The sequence below is a fragment of the Xenopus tropicalis genome, chromosome 2, assembly GCF_000004195.4.
Source record: "Xenopus tropicalis strain Nigerian chromosome 2, UCB_Xtro_10.0, whole genome shotgun sequence".
NCBI classification, from domain to species: domain Eukaryota; kingdom Metazoa; phylum Chordata; class Amphibia; order Anura; family Pipidae; genus Xenopus; species Xenopus tropicalis.
Genome location: NC_030678.2, coordinates 157,717,623 through 157,737,372, shown reverse-complemented (window position 1 = coordinate 157,737,372; position 19,750 = coordinate 157,717,623). Strand labels below are relative to the sequence as shown.

Sequence of the window (19,750 nt, the reverse complement as noted above, 5' to 3'; positions counted from 1 at the left end):
GGAGTTCAGTGGGCACAGTAGGGCAAAATTGCATTATTTCCCTGAAGTATAATGAGAATTAGCTGCACTGAGAAAATATTGCCAAAACATCAGATACATTAAAACCCCTACAGTATTGCGTCTACCCCACTGAATAAAAGTCTTTAGGTAGGAAAGAAAAAGAATGGAAAATCCAGTCCTGCAACTACAAATAAAGATGCAGCAACAAAACTAAAATGGTGACTATGCAAGGATCACATCTACTACTACAAATTAAACCCCCCATGGAACAGATCATTACTGTGGTGCATGGGGAGTGGCATTAACCCAAAATCTGCCAGAAAGTTTTGCTCAAGTCCAAATGAAGTAGGACCTGAGCCCCCAGGAGATTTCGGGTGGTGCTGTAATGTGGCTGGGCTCTAGCAGGTTGCACTTCCCTGGGGAGGATGGAATGAATGGGTCGAATTATCAGTTATTTTACCTGTGGACAACTCTCTTCAGATTTGCTGCGGCAAAGCTTTACGCAAACAAAGACAATTAATTAGACACCAAAATACATCCTGCGCACAGTGACAGCATGGAAAGCATAGAGACATTGACATGCATGCTGGTGTATGGCCTGGCCAGTATGAATAGTTTGCCTCCATGCTGAATTATATATTATATTCATAGCTTCATTTTATCACCATGTTGTACTACTTGTGTGTTGGAGACGTTGGCACAGTCAGCACAAGGGAAAGACCTCACAAGTGAATGTGCTGGCTGCCATTTGCACAAGGCATGATCCACAGGGAGCCATAACATGTGCTATTCAGTGATATTAGCAGAGCCATCTTCACTTTGCCATCTGCTTGTACTTTAAAAGGTGGTTCCCCTTTAAGTTACACTTTTTGTTATAGAATGGCCAAATCATAGTAAATTTTCAATTTTCTCTGTGGCTACAATGTTATTGTTATTGTCATTTTTTTTATTACTTAGCTTTCTATTCACACCTCTCCTATTCATATTCTAGCCTCTCATTCAAACCACTGCCTGGTTGCGGGGGTATTAATAAAAAATGAAGACCAATTGCAAATTGTCTCAGAATAACACTCTCTACATCATTCTAAAAGTGAATTCAAAGGTGAACAACCCCTTTAAAGAAGAACTAAAGCTTCCATGACCTGTTGAACCGGTGAACCTGTTTGATGGTTTTCAAAAACCCCTAAGCTTAGCTTTTCACCAACAGCCCAGAGCCCACTGAGCATGTGCAGTGTCACTGACACTCTAAAGATGGCCTAATAAGATCCAAGATAGGGTGCTCCTGTTGATAGCTTTAAAAGCCTGGATCATTATTGTTACATGGCTGCTAAACCCCTTTGCAGGTACAGTAAGTCAGTATATAAAATACAGGTATGTGATTCCTTAACCAGAAAGCTCAGAATTACAGAAAGGCCATCTTCCAAAGACTCCATTTTAATCAAGTTACTGAATTTTGTAAAAATGATTTCCCTTTTCTCTGTAATAATAAAACAGTACCTGTACTTGATCCCAACTAAGATATAATTACCCCTTATTGGGGGCAGAACAGCCCTATTGGGTTTATTTCATGGTTAAATGATTCCCTTTTCTCTGTAATAATAAAACAGTACCTGTACTTGATCCCAACTAAGATATAATTACCCCTTATTGGGGGCAGAACAGCCCTATTGGGTTTATTTAATGGTTAAATGATTCCCTTTTCTCTGTAATAATAAAACAGTACCTGTACTTGATCCCAACTAAGATATAATTACCCCTTATTGGGGGCAGAACAGCCCTATTGGGTTTATTTAATGGTTAAATGATTCCCTTTTCTCTGTAATAATAAAACAGTACCTGTACTTGATCCCAACTAAGATATAACTAATCCTTATTGGGGGCAGAACTATTCTGTTAGGTTTAATGTTTAAATTATTTTTTGTTAGACTTAAGATATGGAGATCCAAATTATAGAAAGACCCCAGGTCCTGAGTATTTTGGACTACAGGTCCCATACCTGTAGAGTATTTTTAGTCATATTCATTTTTGGCTTTAGTTCCTCTTTAAGAGATACATAACCAAAACCATTTAAAGGCTAAGATGATCAACCAGCGTGGCAGTTTGCAAATAAAGTGGCTGACCTAATTACCGAATGCACCAAATCCCGAACCCTTTGTAAAGGATTTGGCTGAATACCGAACCGAATCCTAATTTACATATGTAAAATTAGAATACGAAAGGGATAAAAAGTGCCGCAAAAAAAATTTTCAACTTCCATGTTTATGTGACAGTCACGTGAAAGGATTCGGATTCGGTTTGGCCAGGAGTGTGGTTTCAGCCAAATCCAAATCCTGCTGAAAAAGGCTGAATCTTGGCCAAATCCCGAACAGAATCCTGGATTCGGTGCATCCCTAGCTGACTGTTTGTGTGTGTGCGTTCCCTACCTAGCAATTCATTTACAGTCCCAATTATTTCGGACTATAAGAGTCATACTAAATAAATAAAGCTCATAAAACATTGTTGCCCTTAGGAAGGTTACATGTTTTTTGAAGGCTTCTCCCCCCACCAACAAGGTGTAAAGCAGAGTCTGTTTGAAAGTGGATGTTGCCTTGTGTTAACATAAAGGTCTGCCATGCTATAACTTAAGGATACTAAACCTGTTAAATAAAAAATAAACTTTAGATTGCCTTTTATGCAAAAGGAATGTTTTCCTTACAGCATTATCTCGGGATCACTTACCGTCCAGAACTTTATGAAATACTGAAGCACTGTGGCGGCAATAAATAAGCAGTACAGCAAGGAGTACATCAGGAACAGCAGGAAGAATTTGTAATTGGAGAATCCCACACAGTTATTCACCCTGCAAGATAGAGAACTGTATTTATCAGGAGGAAGAGCTGGCTATTAGTTTGCAGGGTTTTTCCTTAGCTAAAGCGGGAAAGTTTAGCCTGAGAATGGCACATCACATGATGGCTTTATCACACTACTCGACATACTGCACAAAACTAAGAGAATAAACTTAATAAATCTCTAGAATTACTCTGTACAGCCCCACAATAACATACCCTCCTCCCTTCATGCATATTTATTTTGTTTCTCTATTACAACCTGCTGAACTGTAACTCTTTTACTGACTTCCTTGTCTAGCATGAAGCTCCACCCCCTTCTTATTTCTGAGCCCTCCTTCTCTCTCTGACTATCAAGATCTCAAAGAGGTGTCTACTAGGCATGATCATTGCCTCTGCTCCAATTAAAATCAATCAGGCATGTCCAGTAGGCACCTCTTTAAAGTTATCATAGTCAGAGAGAGAAGAAGGGCTCAGAAAGCAAAAGGACGCGGAGCTTCACACTAGACAAGGAAGTCAGTAGAAGAGCTGTAGCTGAACTGGCTGTAATAGAGAAAGTAAGTCTGCATGCAGGAAGAGAAGTATCTTATTCTTGGGGTTGTTACGAGTAATTTTATGGGAATTTAAAATAAAAGGCTTACTTATCCCTATAACATACATTGGGGGTCTTTACACAGATTAGGAGTGGCATTGGATTTCTACAGACTATTTTATTATAGAGTGAGTATTATTTATATGCACATCCATTTTAGACATTTGGGGGTTTTAATGCACCTGTTTGGAAGCTGCAAATAAACTGATGGAGCATCATTGGTGGTGTGTATTGCTCCAGATAATCCCTGGACTATCACTATACACGTATACATGGCGTACACACAGAATCCTTCCTCCCTGTCAGCTTTACTAATGCACTTACTGGTCAGCCTATATTCATTTACAGGTGCCAATACCCAGGCAGCTAACTTTGCTTCTCTTAACGGGGTTTGCAGCCTCTTGGCCTATGAATGTTCCCAAAATAACCAGTTCCCCATAGGGTATCTGTCTAGGCCTGGTATAGATATCTGATTAGTCTCAGCAGTAGGTGGGCTTTGTGTGTGAGAAGGATGCACATCCACCCTAACTGATCCAACAGGGCACTAAAGTTTGGATCTGCATGATCTGACCCACCGCCTGCCAGCGAGTACATGGCTGGCTTAGAACACCTTTCAGACCAGGACAGAAGTGGATCCCATAGGTCAGACAAAAGGCTTTTGAATATACAGCAGTTGTCAGAGCTCAGTGAGCTACAATACCCTCTGTATGGGAATTCAATTAGCTATCTACTGGTTAGGCACAAGTTTAGCAAGGGGGCCATATATTCACCGATATAGAAGGTCAGTTTCCTGGTGTACTGATGCCTCTTCTCTGTAGTAGAGTACCAATAAGGCATTATGCACATTAAAAGGGCCCTCAGGGCTCCCTATCACTTCTGTCAGACAAGTGGAAAGGTGACTATAGACAAAAGGCAATATCCCATCATTTGGCCTGTGTGCGGATTTTTTCGGATAACATAAAAATGGCCTATATATAGTTTTAATGTAGATTTTGCCAAGGGCTGTCACCACCAAATCTAATTTTTGGAAAGAAAATACAAACAAAACTTACAGATATAATATATTAACATAAAGAAGGGCTGAACCCTATTCTCCGATATTAGAAATATATTTTTAATGAAAAGGAGTTGCAGACCTCAAAGACACCTACCATGGGCAATGATGGTCCATCTTAAGCACACATCTGTAAGAACAGAAGCAGCAATACATTAAGAAAGGTCACTTGGTTTTCTACAAAAAAATGGCAGGTATTTTCCCTTGAACTGAACAGTTACATTACACTCCCCAGCAGCAGAACAGACTCCACCCAAAAACACGAATGAAAGAAAATATCATTCTAAGTAACTTTCCAATATAATTATTACAATTTTTCATTGGGTTTTAAAGTTAATTTGTAGATGTAAAGGCTATTGAAAGCAGTATTTGTCTAGCTGTTTATATTCTCTTCACTGCTGGTTCTGACTCTCTGAAATAATGTAGTAGAAGTTAGACCTGGAGGAAAACTGACTTCTCCTTCATTGTAAGAAAACAGAGAACAGACTGATGGAGATGCGGTTTTCAGCTGCTATTACCTTTACATATAAATTTAAAACCATGGAAAATCTATAATTAATGTGCATCAAAGAGCTGCTTATAATTATGTTTTTTTTTCATTAGCATCTTTATTTTTTATCTTATTTAAATGTCTTGATTTCTGCCCCTTGACCCGCACATAAGCACCGCAACAATAAATCACCTAATTTAGTTTTCCATTTTCAATCATTGGTTCACTTTCTACAGCATAAAAAGAATGATACTATAATGCACTATACTATTCTGCATCTGCATACTGTTAAACGTGTTTTATGGTTGTGGCTAATGAAGTCACTAAACATGGTTGCCTCTTGTTCTGCTAGCAGATGGTTTATTAATAAAGAGGCCTTTCTGTTTCCATGCAGCAGACGTAACGTTCAGACTACTCTTCTCCCTGAGTGGCACCAGTAGAAACAATGCCATATTATGGGCAGAAAGGTCTGAACAATGCAAAACGTTATCCCAGTGATACTCTCATTGATACTCATAAGCCGAGTTGTACGGAATAGTTGCCTCTGCCAAAACAGCTGCATACTTTCTATCCAGAACTGCCCTAGGAATGTCCCTCTGCCCAATCACTCCCCTACCTGAGTGGCTTCTAGGCTCTGTGAAGAAGACTTGTGGATAGACGGTTCCAGGGCACAACCTATTCCACAACTAACTGGTTATGTATGAGCACTTAAAATAAATAAATAAAAATGGGCAAAAGGCTTACACGTCACAGGTGGAGCAATGGTGACATCGGTCTGGCTTTATCAGCTGGCATCTGTCACAATAACGGATAGCTGCAAAGAAAAACAAAACAACTCATCAAATCCTTGCAAGATATAATATAATATACTGGGCATTCACATGTATACTCATGGGGTTAATGTAAGGTATTTCCATTTTCCAAGAAAATTTCCAGAAAATATACAGCATTCTGGTCTTCCCATCAAAACAATCGCTTACCTTTTACCCCGGGCTGGTGCCCCTGTTAGGAGAAAACTGCACCAGCCCGGGGTAGCTGCAGCATTTGCTCTTCCTTATTTGTTCTGTGTTCGCCTGGGCTGGCGCATGTGCAGTAGAGTGGAAAAGCCAACTTTTTTGTTAAAGATGGAAGATGGAAGAGGAAACACTCGCTGCAGGTACCCTGGGTTAGTGCGGTTTTCTGTTAACAGGGGCACCAGCCCGGGGTAAAAGGTAAGCGATTAAAGTCACTGGGGGTGCCTAACATTTTGGCACCCCCAAGTGCTTAGCCTTTCCTTGTCCTTTAACCTGTATAATGAAATATAAGGCTTATTCTCTGTGTTTGGCTCTTAGACCATTAAAGTCAGCCTTTTTATGAACACAATATGAAAGGCAATGATGTTGCTACACACAGCTTGTTACTAAATGCCCTTTCAGCTAACCACTAATGCCCTAAATCTTTTGGAGTATTAACAGGATAGTGCCAGGCACTGGAAGCTATTTAGCACACCCCGTTAAATCCTATCTAGCAGAGCTGACTCTAGCTCCCAGCTCAGGAATCCTGAATATATATCCCACGTCCTTAATGCAATTACAGGGAGAATGGTTCCTTCAGGGTGCAAGAAATAGATCATATTCTTTGCTGGGCATTTATGGTTCCTAGTATTAAATACTAGGAAAGATCACCTGGTCACGCTTGAAACCACTGAATGTTGCCAGCACAGTGAAAATAAAAACCAAACAGGCTTAGACTGGGACATAAAATAAGCCCAGGCACTTCAAGTACACAGAGGCCCTAAAAGCCCCCACCTGGCTTTGGCATTTTACAGCAGCCACTTTGGCATTTGCCAGAATCCACAGATTATCAGTCCGGGCCTGGAACCAAAGCTGTGCAGATGCCAAGTCCTGGCACGAAATGTCACATTAGTATAAAGGATTGCACTTCTGAACTCACTGCTTCCTACTTGGGTTCTATTAAGTGCTGCCAAGTAACAACCATCAGGAACAAATTCCTTCCACTGTGTATTCCCCCTCTCCACCTTTATTAAACAATAGTGAAAAACTAAATCAAAATGAAGCAGTGTGTATTCTTGTTTGCGAACTTTCAATTGTATTGCTCAGTGTTCCTTATTTATATCATTATTCCTTAAAGCGATGCAGACTTCTAAACTTACAGCATCATTAAATCCCTAACATATGGTTCATACGGAACATATTAGTTCATGTTACATGCTACGTACACTGCTTAAGATTAAAAAGCAGTAGGAGTCCCTGGCTCCTGGGATGTGCGTCTTGGTTATAGAAGAAAGGTCTACTTTCCAGTCAGGGGCCTTTTGGCACCTTGCAAGGCCCAAAGTGGCCATCCCTTCTAAAAATTCAAATTTGACTTTTTTAAAGTTGCTGTACCTGGTAGGGCAAGGTTCTGACTTTGCCTCATGCATCAATTGCCCTCCAAGATTCATATCAACAATGAAAGAATTTTTTCCTGCCATACATGGGCTGATTTGGTATGCTCTCCAACTGATCAGCCCCCATGGCTGCCTTCCTATTTATCCAATCATTCATGCAAAGAGCACTAATAATCAGCTAAGTCTTCTCTTCACTCCCTCTTTTTGCCGATCCCCATGCATTTGCCAATATGGCACATTGGCTGATGAAAGATTAAAACCTGCCAAATCCATGAACCAGCTGATATCCGTAGTACATGGATACTGGCCAGGATTGTCGGGGCATAAGGCCAGAACTAGGGGTAGGAAGGAGAGGCGTGTGTGGGGGGTGCAACATGTTCAGGAGCCATTGGCAGGGGCAAGAAAGAAAAGAGAGCAGCAGTGAGAGCTTGGGGGTAATGGGTTTAGCGTCCTGGGGCAGGTAGGGTACCAATACTACCTGGCCTGGCACTGGGTTGCTATAATACACAAACATATAATCATTAATCATTTATTACAATTTTACCAGTGTATGGGCTTGAGAAACACAAAGACAGATAGGGTAACTCAAGGATAGATGGATACAGGAACCAATACAAGCTACACAAACGAGAGGGATTGCAGTTTGTTAGTAACCTTCTGATCTCTTATGTTGCTTGTACCAATAGCAATTTGTTAGTCGCCTCATCTCATTTGTGCCACAAGTAGAGTTTTACTGCATAAAGCCAGGCGCAAAACAAAGGAATCTCACCTCTCGTTCCAGTCGTGGTGTAAATGGGCAAGTCTTTAGCGGCGCGCTTGAGGATCTCCTGCTGAAACTCTTGCCTCTCCTCTCGCTCATAGAGCTCTTTGTCCGATTTTGATAAGCAAAACTAAAGAAAGACCAAGATATTAAGGAAAGCTGGGCAAGTTTAAATGGCAAATGCACTACAAGAATGTAAAGTCATAAACATGATGAAATAGTTACAGGAATTCTCTCATGATTTTTATGGTATACTTTTTATTCCTAAATTACACTGTTTACATAGCAAACAATTCACTCTACTACTTAAAATTTTATTCTTGAACCAACAAATGTATTTTTTTACATTCAGTGCATTGTGCCTGAGTGTGAGCTTTCAGAAGGAGCCAGCGCTACACATTAGAACTGCTTTCAGCTAACCTATGGTTTCTCCTGCTCAATGTTCTTTCAATAGAACCCAAGTTACATAATAGCTAAACAGGGTTCTTCCTGCTTGGCTGCTATTCTCATGTCTACCACTAGGCGGCTGGGTGGCAAGTGAGCAGGTTTAGCAATGCAAATGTTTTGTCAACTTGTTCTGAACGCTACAATGCTGAAATCCTCCCCAGCCTTCAGGAAACCTGCTTTTTGGAAGGGTAAGGGGGTCTGGGCTGTCAGAAATCATCATCCTTCATTGTATTTAATGTGTTTGGGGCTAAAGTTCTCACTGTATTTAATGTATTTTGGGTGCCATTGCCCTCTGTCTCTCACTGTACTGGTTGTGCTTTTAAAAATGGATTTCAATGCAGGATTCTGCTGAAAAAGCTTTATTAATTGATGTATTTTGAAAAAAATATGTTTTCCCATGCCTTTAAGGAGAAGCAGAGAACACCATTAGAGACAGTATGGAAAGATGCTAGGGTCATTACACAGAGCAGCTCAGGCTACTGAGAACAAGCCATGCTTTTTTGTGTTTCTTAGCAAGCTGTGTGTGACACATGGCACCTGTCACTGCTACACAATAGAGTTGTGGCATCTACAAGCCAAGCGCTGTCTCTGAGCAAAATCTATGTGAGAAATATTGTCTTGCCAAGGATCTACTCAGCGTGCAGATGTCTCCATATTGGGCAGAAGGCTGCCAGTATATGTTTCCCACAGACTTTGCTTAGAAACAACAACAACTGATATTTTCTCACCACAACTTGAATGAAAATATTGCAGCTTCTTGTGTGGCATTCGTCTGCAAACAAGGGAACGCCAGTCTGAGAGATTTTGCACTAAAGGTTCCACTTGGCAAAACCAAGGGAGCATTTGGTCATATCCAATAATTTGGCCCCTGCAAATAAACATGGCACTTATCAGCCTGTGTATGGGGCACTTCAACAGGCCTCCCCAACTGATATCTGGCCAAAAATAAGGCAGATGTCTATTGGACAGGCTTTTTCTGTCGGACTGTGGACCACAGTGGCTCTTTAATGCAGCCCTCACTTATACCTTTCGTATACCTTTCATTGTAATGTGATAATTTGGATCTAGGGAAAAGATGTAGAGAAGGAAAGCAAATACAAAAACTATTAAAAAAAAAAAAATTATGAAGACCAATTGCAAAACTGCTTGGAATAAGACAATATAACAAACTTGAATTGGGGAAAACCTCAGAATTTTAATAAAGTGACCCCTAAGAAAAGATTTTTTCAGCTTTTACACCAATTCATTCCAAGAAAATCAGTATGGTAAAAACCTGAAGGTGCCCCCTATTATTAACCATTATCACTTGGAAACACTCACTGCCATGATTCTGAATGATAATCACCTGACCCATGGGGGCACCAACAGGGTCGAGTCCAGTATAATGAACTGGGACATGCTGGTGGCAAAACTCCCACTGCAATAATCCTTGTGCCCGAGGCCTTCAGGGAATGGAGATGGAATTGGTGCAAAGACAGCAAATTAAATGGAAAATTTGCCAATGTGCAAGGGGATCAGCTAAGATAAGAGATAATAAACATTTATAAGGGGTACCGTAACAAAAACATGCAGCATAAATATGATTATATTTACCTCTTTGGACGGATTTGCAGGACGTGAAAATATCGTCTTCCAATAAGACCATATAAACATAATAAATAATAGGTGGAAAATCACCATGTAGACAGCTGTAATAGCAACAACACACGTTGTTATAGGAACAGAGTAAGGAAAGAACAGAAAAAGTGAATGGCAAGTCCAAGTGCATCTATGTAACCATAAAATAAGTGAATTAGCTTCACAGGCTGCTCATACCTGCTACAAACCGGCGTATGTTCTACACAAAGTATTTCAGTCTATTAGTAAGGTGCACTACTTATTGGCCTACAGTCATCCGGTTCAAATGTTGGCGAGTTCAATAACATACGGACCTTTACCTTATATGTGCACCTAAGGTGGGCAAATATTGGGTTGTTAGGGCAAGGACCGCATCAACAAGTCAATGCAGTCCTTGATCCAACAGGAAAATTAAAGCTGTCCAATCCACATCTGCCCGATTTTCGGCCTGATGTTGGCGTGTATGGGGCACTGTGATGGGCCTACTTAACCAATAACTGAAAATCAGCCAGATATTGATCAGCTTTAAAAATCAAAGTGGTGACAGCATTGGTTTGTTAATGCATTCCTTGTCCCAATGGCCTGTATCCCTGTCAGTGTAAACCAATCATTTGGCCTTTGGGCCTTGGGGTGGGAGAAAGTTTCTTTTGAGCAGATCTTTCAATGTATGGGCAGCTTTAGACAGATGTGTTATATTTTAGGGCTAGGAAAAGTAAATAAAGTAAATGATTACCTTTTTCAGCATTGGATTTAATAGTAACTATAAGAAAACAGAAGAAAAGAAGGTTATTAAACAAATGCTCCTTGGATTGCTGTATTTACACCTATAACAGAACATAGCCAAAACCTACTGCTCTTATTGGCAAACACTATCAAGGAATCCCTGATGCCTGTGGCACCGCTATGTAGTATTTAGAATACAGTATTGCACAGCAGCAGAAAACATGGGCTCATTTATTCCGCAAGTGCAGTGGGCAACTTGTGCTTTTCCCACAATCATTTGTGTGTAAAACTACTTTCATTAAAGGTACTTGCACCAGGACTGTGGAGTCAAAGTTGTGGAGTTGGAAGCAATTTTGGGTACCCGGAGTCAGAGGCACCATAGACTAAGAAATCAGAGTCAGAGGATTTATGTGGGCCTCCACAGCCCTGCCAGGGTTCAGATTCCTGGAGTCGGAAGCAATTTTGGGTACCATAAATTGAGGAGTCAGAATTTATTTACCAACTCCAAAGCCCTGACTTGCACCTAAATGTGCTCCTTGCATTTCCATAGAGGTGCTCCTTGCATTTCCATAGAGGCATAAAGCTGCCTTCTGGGGCCCCCTCTGCATCAATAGGCGCAGCACACTTGTGCCAAAGGAATAGGACGCACACGTCACTCGCACGCCGAACACTGGAAATTATTCCAGACAGATCTTGAAATTATTTAGCGAAATTGCACCCAATTTGCAGCACATGCTATGACCCAATGCGAGTGGCCCACTTGCCACTGTTGTCCATAAGAGGCAATCTATGGAGGCTGGTGAGCACCTTTTTAAAGTAGATTTATGCCTGATTTATGCCTGAAAGCAAAGCTTCACGTTCAGCAGTGGTTTTAGTAACACCCTGTCTGGCTGCATAGGAAAGTGAAATATCTGTACATTCTCTCACAAGGCTTTCCTTTTTATGGCCAGTACTCAGCACCACTTATTTACATCACTGCACGATTTAGTACTCTGGACGGATAACCAAGATAAGAGACCTTGAAAAGCAAATGAAGTAACTTCTACAGATTTAAAATAAGCAATTCTATAGAATGAGGATCCCATCTAGGAAACATAATGATTTGATTCAGAGAGGTAAGGGCTGCCACTTGGCCAGTATCTTAAAGCTATTGCCAGTGAACACATTGCATTTTTTGTAGCTCAGTTACAATCCAAACCTATCGCTACCCTGGATGCGGTCGGTTTGGGCCAGTACGCTACTGTTAAGACACCCCTATTCATACTCCACCATCTTTAGTGATGTAACCACCAAAATTCTGCCCCTCTCTGACATCTTTAAGGGGGGTGGCATAGGTTTAAAATGTGAGTTAGGTTGGGCCTGAGTTGATAAGGGGCAGGTAAGAAGCAGAATATCCCAGCACAATAGCATATCAGTTCCCTGCTCACATAACTGCAAGGCAAGTCATTACATGATCATATAATAAACAACCGCACTGGTCTCCAACATCAGGGCTAATGTGCCAAACAAGTCAGCTGCGTGGACGTGGTATGGCTAATAGGCTTAGGAATGGTATCCTTTTAATTAAAGGAACAAGGCGGTGCTGATGAGTACAGACCCGTCACACAGGCTTTACAATAATGGAAGCAGACGGCTAAGCCAGTGCTAAGCAGGGTGATTAAAGGCTGCCGGTGCTACAGGTAGGGCAATACCGGGGTAAGCAGGCTGCTGTAACTATGCTGAATGCAGCAGGGAGACTGAATAAACAAACACAAGGCTATCCGGAGCAGTTCTATGCAGGGTGGTTCCAGTTATTTCTCAAGTACCGATCCAACAATGAACAAGCAACACGGCCACTAGCCATTTACTATGTTTGTCTGCCATTAAGCCTTTCATGCCAGTTACCGATTTGATTTTCCTGCTGAATAAAGGACCGGATCTGCACATTGATGAAGTCCTTGGCTCGATAACGGCAAATTTGATCCAACTGGATCAACACGATTCTATAACTATATCAACTAAAACAAATAATTACATCAAATAAATCATAAAGACCAGTTGCTAGGAATAGGACATTCTATTACTTGAAGGTGAACCACAAGGCGGAGGAAACATTCCTTGTGATTCAGTTCCAGAGAGAAGAGGCTGCTGTAGGGGTGCATTCTCCTACACAAATAATGCTGTAACTATATATAAACAAACCTGCCCTGGCCAGAAGCACCTTTTCCCTACTTTACATGGGCAGAAAGTGACGTCAGTCAATGGGTGCAGGTGCAGCCAAACAAACACAAGAAAGTTTAACGTAAATCCGCAGAGAAGAATAGTTCCAACAAACAAAAGTGTCTCATCCCCAAACGCTATGGGCGCATTGGGAAGTATGGCCCCGCCGTACTGCACACTGGCTCTTCTGTCATCATGGGGCTCTAATAATAATAAGCTGCCTATTGGCCGCCTAGTGAAGGGTCTTGGCAACAAATAGAATGGGGGCCCCAAAGAAAAGTGCCCATGCTCCTGTCCTGGGAACTTGAGTCTAGATGGCATAACTCCCATAGTAGGTACCCTGGGTTGGTGCAATAAAAGCAAGAGATTTTGTTTCATGGCTCCCAACAAACTGGCATTTCCCGGTGAACCTGATTTTCTTGCCCTTTAATTGCCTCGGTTTTTCTCAGGGAAAAATCCCTGCTAGCACCCCTTTGTAAGCAACGGGACACAAGTCAAACGCTTCAGTTGGATGACAGGGAAATGATCAGCAGTGATTTCTCCCTGATTGCTGCGCACATGTATGAGTATTAGCTTGGCACAGCTTGGCACTGCCAGACCCAACCTCACAAATAAGGACTCTGTGACGCAGAAGCCCAGGAAAGAACTGGCTAAAATAAAAACCCAATCTGCAAATATTTCTCTTATATTATAAGTGAAATTTTATACACATTCACAATGATCTGCATGAACTCTACTGTGGCACGACTACAGTGGCCACTACCTGCTACCTACCTACCCGGCTGGGCAACCTGAGGGCTGTATATAACTTGCCCCACAATGATCCCCTATGACAGAGCAGCTAATGCAGATTAATGCACAGGAATTAACACATTGCAATCCTTTGCTTCTGCTGCTAATCTGCCCTGGCCTGACTTCATCCTGGCATTTCTCTGGAGTTCTGCATCTATGGCACTGACATCTCAAACACATCCCAAAGAGTATGCAGCAAAGTGCTACAATAATGTGACAATTAAAGGGGAACGAAACCCAATAATAACATTTTTACTAACAAAAAAAAATTGTAATTACAGGTATGGGACCTGTTACCCAGAAAACTTGCGATCTGGGGTTTTCTGGATAAGGAATCTTTACGTAATTTGATTAAAATTGAGCCTTCCCCTAATTCGGATAACAGGTTTCTAGATAATAGATCCCATACCTGTATCAGCAAACTTCCGATATACATCAGTGGTCAATAAGTTATAAGTAAATGTAACTGCACATGAAAGCAGCATCTGTCTGTCCCTTGCTACCCCAGGCTCTAGTGATTGTGACTTTTAGGGTAAAGACACATGAATATAATTTCCTCCTGCAGGCAACTTCAGAAACCAAAGCGATGTGAAGGGCTTTCCACCGGCGATTTCTATTGTTGACAGCGAAAAGCCTTTTTGGAGCAGTTACTCGCCTGCAATAGCAGGGATCTATCCCTGGCAAGTAACTCGCTCGATGGGTTCTTACCCTCAGTAGCTGCTACTAATTATCTCCATGTGTCTTTACCCTAAAAGTCACAATCACTACATGGGTTCTACAGTGGGGTAAATACAATACCAAGATCCTCAGCGCTGTGATGAAATTTCAAACCATATGGAGTCAATATAACAGATCATGTGCGTATTAAATTTGCAGCTCCACCTTAGTTCAACCCCATATATGCGCTCCGGCTTTCTACATCATTGAACTACATGGGTTCTAGATGGGTTCTTACCGTAAACGCCAGAAAATCCCCTGCCATAGACAATATTGCGAATTGCCTCTGCTAAAACACACAGACAATTATCAGTAAATGATCAGCATTGTCAGCTGCTTGTCTACACGACAAGTAGCTGCTACTAGTAGCTCTGTGTGTCTTCACCCTTACAATGTAGCAGAAGCCATCTGATCGACAGACCTGTGGAGAATAATTCAAAGCCAACTACTGCTACATTGTTGCAGAAGCAGGCAGCAGCGCAGAAAGAGACAAAAACACTGCTTTCAAGTGCAATTTACAAATAAATTCAGAACCACTGAAAAAAATGTTTAGTCTGTGTGTATGGGAAAGTTGCTCAGATGATATCCCCATCTTTTCAGCATATGTTGAACAGTTGTTATGAAATAAATCAGCATTGTAAGATCCAGATCTGCCTAGGGCTGGCATGCTGGCACCAGCTGGGCCCGAGCGTGACACCAGGCACACACACCGCCTCCTCTCCATGAGCTTCAGGTTGCACGATGTTCAGTACGTAAATGTGAGAACCGTTACAAATGGCAGGAAATGTGTTGCACGCTGAGGGTCTGTGGCTATGAGCAATCAGGGATGGATCACCTTCATTGTGGGCAACTGATGTAATAAGCACAGGCATCAGGCGTAGATATACAGCAACTGTGTAACTGGCAATTGTGGCACGCACAGCAGCTAACGTATGCACAAACACAATTCAGTGCAAGCATGGCATCTATTAACAACCCTGCCCCACTGCCCCCTATGAGCCCAGTGACCCAAAAAGTAATAAACCAGGGGACGGATAATATTTGTGGATTTGATTTATCCAGGGAGCTAAAAATCGTTATTATTTCATTATTTGGTAACCCACAGAGCTTATTATCTAAAAAGAGAAGGGGTATTCTACCTGCAATGGTTGATGGGCATGAGAGGACAGAAGGGTAAGACTTATAACACTACAGACTAGACTGATTCTCAGGCTGTGGATAAATGCAGGCCAAGAATCAGCCCCTGCGCTGGCGTCAGACATTCCCTGGGCCTGCAGCTGGAGCCATGGGGTCAGCACGGGTACAGGCACATGGAGCAGATTTCAGAGCAGAAATGCATACTTTTGTGTTTTGGTGCTGACACCTTGGCTACAGGTGCAATCAAAGGGACGGGCTGACACCATGGCTACAGGTGCAATCAAAGGGACAGGCTGACACCATGGCTACTGGTGCAATCAAAGGGACAGGCTGACACCATGGCTACAGGTGCAATCAAAGGGACAGGCTGACATTATGGCTACAGGTGCAATCAAAGGGAAAGGCTGCCATTATGGCTACAGGTACAATGAAAGAGACAGGCTGACATTATGGCTACAGGTGCAATCAAAGGGACAGGCTGCCATTATGGCTACAGGTACAATGAAAGAGACAGGCTGACATTATGGCTACAGGTGCAATCAAAGAGACAGGCTGACATTATGGCTACAGGTGCAATCAAAGAGACAGGCTGACATTATGGCTACAGGTGCAATCAAAGAGACAGGCTGACATTATGGCTACAGGTGTAATCAAAGGGAAAGGCTGACACCATGGCTACAGGTGCAATCAAAGGGAAAGGCTGACACCATGGCTACAGGTGCAATCAAAGGGACAGGCTGACATTATGGCTACAGGTGCAATCAAAGGGACAGGCTGACACCAGCGCAGGGGCTGATTCTTGGCCTGGATTTATCCACAGCCTGAGAATCAGTCCTGTCTGAAATTAATTGCGTACACAGAGAACTTGCACCAATCACACTCAAACTAGAGTACCAGTGAGACATAACCAGTACCCAGGTTCCACCAGCAGCATACAGGGCAGCCCAATCCCTTTAACTATCCCTATAGGCCTAGAGCAGTAGGTACACACTATTATTAGTACATATGCACTGACGGCAGGCGCATGGCCATTACCAACATGGGACAGGATAACTCCTATGAGAAGGATAACTAGGGAAGGTGACAACTGCACACACATTTCTATGGATCATAAACGGAGGGAATGCATCAATGTCTACCTATTCCCTAGCACACATAGGCTCATTAGCACATACATATCCTGTCACACAGTGACGGGAACCAGACGATACATATTTGCTCGCTTGCAGTCATTTTTGATAACATATACAAGCTGCCATGGGATGATAGGAGCCAGTATAGAACTATTATAGGGATGCACCAAATTCACTATTTTCGGATTCAGGCGAACCCCCGAATCTTTTGTAAAAGTTTCAGCTTAATACTGAACCGAATTTACATATGTACATTAGGATACGGAAGGGTGGAAGAGAGGTGCGCGCAGCAAAAAGTTTTATGTGACAATAAGTCACATTATTTTTAAGGATTCCGATTCAATTCAGCCAGGACCATGGATTCAGCCAGATACGAATAATGCTGAAAAAGGCCAAATCCTGACCCGAACCTTGGATATAGTGCATCCCTAGTGCTGACCATGAAATAATTGGCAGACATCGATCATACAAAAGCGACTTCCTGGAAATACACTGTAGGCCCCCCAAGGATAATGTCAGATACACATGCACAGATATTATCGCTATCTAACCTAAATTTTCTAACCCGTCCAATCCATTAAACGAGCGGTCGCCATGGTAAGAAAATTATCAATAATTCTGAGCCCTTACATGGTCCGAAAATGCTACACACATTAATACACATGCCCATACCCTTCAGTAAATACCATGCCATCTCTATATACAATGGCCATACTGCCCAACAATAATGACATTTCATGTGTTTAAGCAGAGTCAATTCCTAGTATTGTCTATGGCAGGGTATTTTCTGGCATTTAGTAGCCGTGACCAGTAACAGCTAATAAGTAGCTCTGTGTGTCTTTGCCCTAAGGGCCGTGACACATGGGGAGATTAGTCGCGCCGCGACAGATGCCATCCCACCGGCTAGAATGTAAATCACTGGTGGGATGGCATACGCGGCGCCTTGAGAGGAAACTTCGGCAAATCGTGGCGCTGTGTATGCCATCCCACCGGCGATTTACATTATAGCCGGTGGGATGGCATTGCGGGGAGATTAGTCACGCCGCAACAAATCTATGCTGTCACGGGCGACTAATCTCCCCGCATACACGGCGCCACGATTTGCCGAAGTTTCCTCTCAAGGCGCCAGTGGTTTACATTCTAGCCGGTGGGATGGCATTGCGGTGCGACTAATCTCCCCGTGTGTCACGGCCCTTAGGGCAAAGACACACAGAGCTACTTATTAGCTGTTACTTGTCACGGATACTAAATGTCAGAAAATACCCTGCCCGCGACAACGGAGATTTGTCGTGGCATGACTAATCTCCCCGTGTATCACAGCCCTAATTGTACAATGTCTGTCCATGTGTCCCAAAGGTCAGTCAGATACAGTGAATGCTATTGAACGTATGGCTGTACCTACCCAAAATGCTTGCCCCATTGGAGCTGCAGGCTGGCACAGCTCTCCCCGGGTAGCAAATAGAATAATGATTGGCTCCTGCCTGGAGCTGCTGCCGGCTCTGATGCCCAACACATATACAGAATAAGCAGGTTAACTGACTAAAGTGACTCAGGCACTGGGTACTGGGGCAGGGAAAGCCTCTATAGCGCTGTATTATATAATTACAGTTATAATAAGGGCACTGCCGCCTTTTAGTAAAGAATCATGTGAGTTCTGACTGCACAGACTGTTACTGGAAGCTTAGTGTCAGGGGGTCACTAGAGAGGAAGCAAAGCCTTATACTGCTGGGGGGGGGGGGGGCTAACATATGGGCAAAAGCTGCACACACTCAGCAAGAAGCCAGTGATAAGTGGCAGAACCCCCACCTTTTATAAGTAAGGATCCTAATGTTACAACGCTGTGTATCCTGTAGGAGAGAGCACTTTACACCAGCAGGGGAAGCAGTATGGTAGCTCCTACTAACGCACCCCAGCTGAACGCCCAATATCCGGAGAGCTACAGGTTGCCCGGGGCTAGTGGGAGAGGCAAGGGGAACTAACCCGCGTCTGGAACTTTTATGGCAGATTGCTAGTAAGGCAGTCACTGCATAGGGAGCGCAGGGTGTATGGGAGAGAGCACACTGGCACACAGGGAACGTACTAGTCCCATTGGCACAAGGTGCCACACACACTAGCGCCCCACCTTCCCCCTCCCTCTCCCCCCAAACAGGAAGCCAGTTACTCACAGACGCACAGTTCCAGCACAAAGGCGTAGTAAGACCAGCAGGCCACCGCCGTGATGAACAGCACCGGGATCCAGCCCACCACCCTCTGGCAGCAGCGCAGAACGTGTGACGGCGCCATAGTCCCGCTCCTCTACCGGAGCCGCCGGCGCCGCACTAACTCCTGTCACCAGCTGGGAGGGGGGCGGAGTTTAGCAATAAAAGCGCCCATCCGGGCACGCCTCTCTGGAACTAAACTCCACCCTGTAGGGTCCACCCCCTCTGACACCCCGGTAACGCCCATCCGGGCCGGTCCCTTTGGCTTCTGGGCCCCGCCCATGCCACGCTCGGCTCCCAATAAGTACCGGGCCAAGGGCTTCCGCTCTGTAGTTGTATTGGGTCTGTCCGGCCGGAAGTGTCCGACCTAAAGGAGCCCTCACTGCTGCTTGGCGTGGCTTGTACCTCAGCTCGTCTCTCTCCTGTAATATTAGGCTTAAGCAATAGGCAGAGCGATAGTGGCTTACCTACCAGGGTCAGCGACCCCATCTCCATTCAGAAAGTCAGCCCCTTAAGGCAGGGATCACCAACCTTCCTTACTTGTGAGCCACAGTCAAATGTAAAAAGACTTGGGGAGCAACACAAGCACCATAAAAGTTCATGGAGGAGCCAAATAAGGGCTGTGATTGGCTATTAGGGGCCTCTATGCACCCTATCAGCTTACAGGGGGCTTTATTTGG

The 19,750-nt window shown here is 43.3% G+C and overlaps 1 protein-coding gene across 2 annotated transcripts in view; it reads right to left on the bottom strand.

Moving 5' to 3' along the window:
• Positions 1 to 19,340, bottom strand: part of zdhhc20 (zinc finger, DHHC-type containing 2) — a 28,955-nt gene extending 9,615 nt beyond the window's left edge. The window contains exons 1-8 of one of the 2 annotated variants that reach the window (XM_018091276.2): positions 19,038 to 19,335; positions 10,905 to 10,931; positions 10,148 to 10,242; positions 8,117 to 8,237; positions 5,706 to 5,775; positions 4,569 to 4,601; positions 2,719 to 2,839; positions 461 to 496 (exon numbers count right to left, since the gene is read on the bottom strand). In XM_018091276.2, coding sequence (XP_017946765.1) covers positions 461 to 496; positions 2,719 to 2,839; positions 4,569 to 4,601; positions 5,706 to 5,775; positions 8,117 to 8,237; positions 10,148 to 10,242; positions 10,905 to 10,931; positions 19,038 to 19,155 — 621 coding nt within the window. In that variant the 5' untranslated portion in view covers positions 19,156 to 19,335. 2 annotated transcript variants of the gene reach the window in all.
• Between the last annotated feature and the right edge of the window lie 410 nt (positions 19,341 to 19,750).